The sequence below is a fragment of the Gymnoscopelus braueri genome (genome assembly GCF_963280865.1).
Source record: "Gymnoscopelus braueri genome assembly, chromosome: 2".
In the NCBI taxonomy this organism is placed as follows: Eukaryota; Metazoa; Chordata; class Actinopteri; order Myctophiformes; family Myctophidae; genus Gymnoscopelus; species Gymnoscopelus braueri.
The window spans coordinates 41,934,131-41,942,447 of record NC_137604.1 but is presented as its reverse complement, the minus strand read 5'-3'; the positions used below and the strand labels follow the sequence as shown (position 1 = coordinate 41,942,447).

Here is an 8,317-nt window from a genome sequence, read left to right as displayed (position 1 = left end):
TTATTGGTTTGTGGTCATTTCCTTATGTATTTTAATGAAATACTATAACTAACAATGAACATCAATGTCCTCATAGCATGTGTATGACGCTCTATCAGATATCAAATATAATGCATTACTACTGCCTGTATTTTTCTTTGGATTGGGAAGCAGCACTGACTGCAGTAGTATAATATTATATTATATATATTGTAAAGATACAAAAACTGCAAAGCATCATGTCTTGCATGGCACATAATACAATATTTTTTTCTGTTAGCCTTTTGTGTTTAATTCTACGGATGTTGATAATGAGATTGAGCTGAGCTGAAAAGCAAATTGAAACACACCTAAGGGTCTGAGTCTGACATGACCAAAAGACCACCCACTCCTCGTAGGTACTTGTCTTCCAACCCTTACAAGTTTCTTGCATAAGAAAAAAAAAACAATTTCACTGTTGGAATAGAGTATAAAGTTGACAGTGTTGAATAAAACCACAAATCGCATGCACATGATGCCAGTCAGAGCTATCATACAGGCTCACACACACACACACACACACACACACACACACACACACACACACACACACACACACACACACACACACACACACACGTGGAAAAAGTTAAAGTATCAATACTGCAATGTAGAAATACTCTGTTACAAGTGAAAGTCCGGAATTCAATTCAATTCAAAAGTATTGGCATCCAAATGTACTTAAAGTACCAAAAGTAGAAAGTACTCATTATGCAGAATGTCACATTTCACAAGTTTTCAAATTTATACAGTTCTTTAGAAAATAGCAGATCTACAAGCTCACAATGCGTCACATAATAATCACAATATACAGAGTAACTAGACATTAAAGTTGTCAAATAATTGTAGTGGAGTAAAAGTATAATATTTGTAATGTAGTGGAGTAGAAGTAAAAGTACTGAAAATTGGAAATACTTCAGTAAAGTATAAATACCCAAAAATTGTACTTAAGTACAGTACTTGAGTAAACACACGGCACACTAACCTCGCATCACCAGTCTTTCCACCTCGGAGGAACGGCACACACACACACACGCACGCACGCACGCACGCACGCACGCACGCACGCACGCACGCACGCACGCAGCTTCTGTAATAGTCACGTGCGATGCGATATGCGGACGTTTTGTCCGCTATCAGCATCCGTACATAGAGCCTAGTATAAGGATCTGATTGGTTATTTTCTTCCAGTCCAAGCAGAATAGCGGATACATTACATTCATACATACCGATCGTCCGGTGAACGTCCAGGTGGGTTGTTTGATACTATCTATATCAGATAACTGATATGAAACATTTAGAAATACTGCGTAGTAACTCTAAACTGCTACGGTTCCATTCGATGTAACGCGGGTCCGCAGAACAATAACAAAGCGTTCACATCACCATATCTAACAGTAAAGGCAGTTTGCACGCAGCTAAAAGGCTAACTAGTAGCATCATACTGAACCATGTGAATGAGCAGCGGGTCAGAAACGCGTTGTTTCCCCCCTGATGTTTCTCAATGTAAGATATAAGTGAATACTTAGTGAGCGGCTGATGAACCAGTTAGCGCCACAATTAGCACTTCATATAACCGATGCATTCACGTTGTCAGCCGAGCTAGCCGCTAACCTGCTAGTTGTTGTCTGCTCGGATACAGGATAGGTGGGCACTAGGGACATCTGTATAACATAATGTGAACATGCACGGTATATTATCAGACTTAATTTTATCCTTCTACTTCTTGTTTATGCCCCAATGACTAGATATAAAGGTTTTGTAGCAATTATAGAAATATTAGACCATCATTGTTGAATGTTTAAGCACGTTCTAATCATGTATAGTTTACTTTACATAAGCCATTTTTCTAATATATATATATTTTTTACATTTAGGCCAAAAATAGCCAATTTAACACCTAGGTGCCCAGCCCACTCTTGCTTGGTGCCCACCTATCCTGTTACCGTCTGCACTCTGCATTACTGATTGTCTTGTTGGACCCCCCCCCCCCAGGTTGCAGTCAAAATGAGCCTCAGAAAGCAGACCCCCAGTGACTTCTTGAAGCAGATCATCGGGAGACCGGTGGTGGTCAAGCTGAACTCTGGTGTAGATTACAGAGGTAACGTTAAAACAGGCAGCTGTTGAACCTATTAAGACGTGTGGCCGATTCTACAAAAGCCTTCCAAATCAGTAGTTTTCACACTTTGAAGATTTTTCAAAAATGTTCAAAAATTGCAGATCCACAAGCTCGCAGTGCAAGTGCCACGCTGTGAGATTGTATATCTGCTATTTTTGAATAGCCAACAGACTTGGATTTTGGTTTCTTAATGAACAACTGTCTCTAGTTACTTATGATCTGACAGTTGTTAGTTGTTCCACTGTACAGTCATATGGTTCACATCACGTATAAGTACACATTTACTGTGTTCGCTGGTGGTGGTATATGTGGAGTTGTATTTGTGTCATACTCATGTTTGTAGATACCTCCATTCTGAGATTACATTTAAACTGTTGAGCGCTTGAAACGGCACATTCCGCCTGATGATTATTAATCGGTACACTTTACAGGTGGAATCCTCTCTAGTATTGAATTTAAGTCTGTGTGTCTATAGGTGTCCTAGCCTGCCTGGATGGCTACATGAACATTGCAATTGAGCAGACAGAGGAGTATGTCAATGGCCAACTCAAGAACAAGTATGGAGATGCTTTTCTCAGAGGAAACAATGGTAAGTCCTCCCTAAACTCAAAGCTACAAACCGTAACTTTCATAGCCTATCCAATATGAGCTTCAGGCCGGGCCTAAAAGATAAATGGCCAAAGAGCCTCCTTGAGTCTAAAATCCATTCCTGGATTCAGGCAGTAGTAATGTCAACCAGTAGGTGTTCTACCCAACACCAAGATCAACATTTACCAATGGAGGAGTGAGCAGCACTTTGTTCTAGCACCAATTTTGTCTTTTGTCAATTGAGCCTTGTATAGAAGCTATACGCGTGACATCATCGTACACGGAAGTTATGCGGGAACGCCTACTGAGTGGCAAAAAACTACTTTCTGGCCTTGACAGCCCATACATCCAAACAGAAAAGTCCTATCTGAGTGATTGTATTAAATGACGTTAAACTCACCAACATGGCAGCTGTACGGAAATCTTGAATTATCCTCATTCTATCAGCAAAGTTTTTGTTTCATAAAAATCCACCGTAGACAGCTACTTTCTGTCAATAAAATCCATCTAGGTGATTATCTTTCTAAGTGTCAGAGTTTGAAAGCGCTCGTTTTCAACAACGCAACGTCCTGCTGCCTCCTGCATTATGTGCCATTTAGAAACAGGTGGTACAAAGGACCGCTGAGTGATTTCCAACGAGCGCTTCCAAACTCCAATGCTCCATGATGATCAATGTTTTGCCACTCAGTTTAGATGAGGGAAGCGTGTCCCGGTGGAAAAGTGACGCATGTGCATACTCTCTAGAGTTGCGCCAATGAGGGGGCAGAAACAACGCCGGTACGTGCTTCATATAAACTGGAAATAGTTACAAGGAGCCGTAGACTTCAATGCATTCCATGAACTTCCGGTTTAGGGCTTTGTCACTATTCGGCCAATAGACGGCTTTGTAGAAGACCTGGCCCGAAGAAGTGAACGCGAGTGTCAGAACTCTCTCTCTCTCTCTATGGGTCTGGGGAAGGCCACCTAAAACCACCGCAGATGTGCTAGTTATATATTGTATTACCATACAGATTGGTTGTTTTATTAATTAAAATAAGTGCCTGATTGCAGCTTCAAGCGCCTATACAGGATACACTTCATGAGTAGAAGTCATGCAGAAATGTATTATTTTATTGGTGCTAGAACAAAGTGCTCACTTTAGATTAGTTGTAGGTTTTTTGTTCCGCATGGACTTTTTTCCTGTTAAAAATGCTACAGCAAATTGTTTTAGATGATGTAGTTCACACAGTCCTGAATTAGACAGTGCAAATTCTACACTGTTATACCCAAAGCTCTCCAGAACACTCTGCACAGTGCACACTGCAGTTAACTGTTGAGAGAATATCAACTTGAAGGCAAATAGAGAAATTGCCTTAAATCCCAGTACTGTATGTGCCCATGCGGAAGAGGTGGACAGTGGTGTTTTTCATTTTGTTTTATTACTTTTTATTCTTAAAGGACCATATCAGCAGTCCGGCATGTTTATCCTGTTAACTACGACTTGCGGTACACTGCAAACGCAGCGTACGGAAATGGCGGTGCGATTGTATTAATGACTGCTTAGAAAATATAAAATGCAATATGTAAAAATAAGGGAAAGTGGTCTGTGTCTATGTACTATATATTGAAGCTGATATGAATAAACAATTACATGTATTGACAGCAATATGGTCCTTTTTAATGTGCCTTGTAAAATTACAATGAAGTTGAAGTAAATTGCACAAAACAATTCAGAAGCACTCAAGTTAAGTTGCATTAAATAAATGAAGGGAGATATAGAGATTTGGAATGGGTCATTACATTAAGTATTCATTGATTCTACTTATTTTTTTTTCTTTTTCTCCCCAGTTCTGTATATCAGCACCCAGAAGAGGAAAGTGTAACGATGAGACTCCTGTTTTGTTTTCTTTTTTGTTTCTCCGTCATTGATGTGTCAATGGATAACTGGTCCCAAGAGTTTGTTTTTGGTTCGTTTTAATACCTCTGCCCTGAAGAGTGTTTGGTTTTGTAAAAGTGGAATAATTTAATAAATTCTTGGTTGTTTTTGAAAGTCTGTTTTGAGTTATTTAAAAGCTTGGAATAATTAAGCATACGGTATGAGCTGTACTCGCATCTGTTTTTTGTTTTGTTGAATCCGAGGGATAATGTATTATGACAGTATAAAGTTAGGCATTTTGCCTGACCATCATTGTACTTGACCTGCCTGGTTAAACAAAATATAAATCCCCCCCCCCCCCCCCCACCCGAACTAGATGTTCATTTAGGTCTTAATTATGTTATACATATAATTCATAACCACGATCATTTTAGCCACATGGACTGTGTTGAAGGTTAATCTATCGTTCAATGCTGGGACCTGTGAGTAATTTTAATTCACAATTCTTTCCATCGCTGGATTCAGTTCATGAATAATTTACATACAGTTGAAGCTTTCTCCATGTGCAACAATCTGAATCTAAAACACTTAAACTGGATCAGTAAATCATGAGGCAAATTTAGATGCACAACCCTTTTGACAAGTGTCCTTGACAAATATGGTGTATCACTTTTGTCGAGTGACACTTGTTGATAGGGCAATGTTTGTGATGAATAAACTACTCTTTGACCTCGATTGAAAGATGGTTTGGAAAAATCCACTACCTGAAGTGCTCATGTACTAAAGGCAGACATCTACATTAGAGGGTGACTTTTTGGGTTTACTAAGGACTTGAACATAATAAGGCAATCACTAAGCTAACAATGGATTTATCACAAGAAAACCCAACAGGGCCACACAAAAAAGTCAATTGAGGTGAGCTTTGAAATGGTAACAAACTGCACATGCATCATAATCTGATCAACATTTGAAGGAAACTTCTCGTTGTGAAGAATATATTTTAGTCATGGAATAGAAGTTTCACACAAGCTTTGCAAAACATCACCTTTGTAAGTAAAAGTTGCAACAACAAAAAGTTCTACTCTTTTGTATTATTTGGCCAGTATGTTATCGGATGTTTTTTACTGCAGAAAAAAGTTTCGCTAATACCAGACCTGAAAAGGAAATTAATTTGTCATTGAAGGTCACTTTCATTCCCTTTCAATCTCCGACGCAAAGTTACACAGTGAACATGACTAATGCAACCTGATAATATTCCAGGCCCCCATATGATGACTAAGGCTATAGTATAACACTGATTGAGTGTCTACCTCAATCCAGTAATGCATTTGCCATTTGAGGTTTGCCAGCACCCAATAACATAAGGGATCATAAAGCATATAGGCATGCAACAAAGCAGACATGCTTTCAAAATGTAACTTATTACTTGTTTTCCTTGAGTGTTATGGACAGAGTAAAAAAAAACTCCACCTGGACAGGAAAATTCATCATTTACGATCCAATTAAACATCTCAACCCATTATTGGCTGATGGGATTGAGCTGAGTTTACTGCGCACATACAATGCTTTACAGCATTTCCTCAATTATATGTCACTCAGTCAAATTGGAGGGAAAATGGTGTCTGTAAATGGTGCCACCTGCAGGCTATGTCAGACTGGATTAACATGTAAACAGATCTGTCACATACATCCACTCTCATTGGCCCTGTGTTATAGCATTGTTATCCTTGCATGTTCCATAACACACATACACACAGACACAATTTTTCAGATGTAAGTGCCTGGATGCTTTCTGTATATTAAAAAGAAAAACATTCAAATGGCTCCTCCTCCTCCTGCCCTGCCAGGCTGCCACCAATGTTTGACCCTCTTCTGAAAACGAACACAGGGAGGCTAGTATGCAGAGAGCTGGGAAATGGAATTGTGGTGATTTAGCAAATGATTTCAAAAGTGGCATCACCTCATTATGCTGAAATAAGAAAACAATAAATATACGATTCATTAGACTCTTAATGAGCATGCTGTAGCATAGAGGTTTTCATCCTTTTCATTCTTTCCATGGGTGGATTTTTTAGAGCCTTGTTTTGTACATGTTGTTTTAACTTGTACATGCGCACTCTGGCCCCTGGTAGGAGACAAAAGGCTGCCAAGGTCAGGCCTGACTTGAAGATGAAGGACGCGTTATTGATCAAACTCCACCCAGCCGCAGCTGGAGGGGGAGGATGGGGGTGGGGGTGTGTAAGGGGCGGGCGGTGGTTTGAGCTACAACAAACACACTCTCTGACACGCAGACTGATAGGCAGTGGCACACAATGGCACGCACGCGGGAACACACACACACACACACACACACACACACACACACACACACACACACACACATACATACTACACACTGGCACACACACTGTACACATGCAGTGCCACACACAAAGAATCATTATGGCAGCTAGCGAGGTTAGCGCAGGCAAATATTTACCTAGTGGAATAATAACTGAGCCGCTGGCTGTGTGGCCTCACAGGGAACCCAATTAATACCGTTCACAGTAATGACCCAGTGGCAGACCCCGTGCTATTGTACCATGGGCTTCTTCTTTTTTTTTTGACAAACGCACTGCCTACTGGGCTCTGATGCAGCGCCTCTCACTCCCTCAGTGTGCGTGTGCGTGTGCGTGTGCGTGTGTGTGTGTGTGTGGTGTGCCCGCGTCGATACACCAGTATTGATTTCAACATCACAGCCCCTTTCACCAGCACCACATTTTTCCTTTGGAGCTCTGAAATACGTGCATAGCAAAAAAAGCACCCCCACCCCCATCTCTGTGTCTCTATTAGTTTATTTCATACACTCTAATCTTTTCCTTCTGTCTGGCTGAGCCCTGTGTAGGACATTGCTACCCCCCCCCCCCTCCCCCCAGTCACCCCTCATCAAAGGGGACTGGCTCGGGGGTGGGGGTGGGCTGGTGTAAGATACTGCAGTGGTTGAAGGTTGACGTGTGGCGAGGTGAGTGACGGAGAAGAGAGGAGAGGACAAAAGAGGAGAGGAGAGGAGAGGTGACAGGCTCGTTATGGAGGAGCAAGCAGTGAGTGTTCTGGGGGGGGGTCTCTCAAGTCTTACAGCACCACCCACTGGCTAAGCAGAGAACTGCAGCGACGAGAGGGGAGGGAGGAGACAGAGGGAGGAGGGAGGGAGGTGGAGGCTGACTTTGACCCTGACAGAGCGCTGCTGCCTCTGTGTCTGCATGGCCTTTCCATGATGGGATCAATGGATGACAAGGACGACCTGAAATAACACTTAATAATGTATATTTGTAACTCTCTGCCTACATGCAAACCCAGTCAGGATGAATCTTTTCATAGTCAATGTGTCACATATTCAACAGTGTTTCCAGATTGTTATTATGATTGTTATTATTATTATTTGCCCAAAGATTTGAACATGTATTATACTGGAACAGCCATTTCTAAAGTGTGTGAATGTGTGTTTCGGTGTAAAGAGAGCTCCATGCCCCTCCCCCCTCCCCCCACAGGCAGGGTACCAGGAATCTGGTCTGTCCCGGGTGAACTTGACCTGTTTTAACCTCTGGCCCGGTCTGCCTGTCATGTGTTTAGGGATGGAAATAACGAGTCTGACCTCCCACACTGTGCTGCTTCTCCTCCTCCTCTCCACCTCCTCCTCCTCCTCCTCTCACATTCCAACCGGCAAGGTCAAAGGTCAGCGTAGGTTCACACAAGACCAA

The 8,317-nt window shown here is 41.6% G+C and overlaps 1 protein-coding gene across 1 annotated transcript; it reads left to right on the top strand.

Annotated features, from left to right (window-relative positions):
• Positions 1–1,171: 1,171 nt before the first annotated feature.
• On the top strand, positions 1,172–4,754 carry lsm6 (LSM6 homolog, U6 small nuclear RNA and mRNA degradation associated). The gene is made up of 4 exons (XM_080454847.1): positions 1,172–1,269; positions 2,014–2,119; positions 2,613–2,726; positions 4,553–4,754. Exons 2-4 carry the CDS (start codon positions 2,026–2,028, stop codon positions 4,585–4,587), a joined length of 243 nt encoding a protein of 80 aa, XP_080310973.1. The 5' UTR covers positions 1,172–1,269; positions 2,014–2,025; the 3' UTR covers positions 4,588–4,754.
• The last annotated feature ends 3,563 nt before the right edge of the window (positions 4,755–8,317 follow it).

What these genes read in the sequence shown, in the direction of transcription:
- lsm6 (XM_080454847.1), top strand. Translation starts at nt 2,026, where the DNA reads ATGAGCCTCAGAAAGCAGACCCCCAGTGACTTCTTGAAGCAGATCATC. An exon ending in CTCTGGTGTAGATTACAGAG is followed by an intron (nt 2,120 to 2,612) that starts GTAACGTTAAAA and finishes GTGTGTCTATAG; the next exon opens with GTGTCCTAGCCTGCCTGGAT. An exon ending in TTTTCTCAGAGGAAACAATG is followed by an intron (nt 2,727 to 4,552) that starts GTAAGTCCTCCC and finishes TTTTCTCCCCAG; the next exon opens with TTCTGTATATCAGCACCCAG.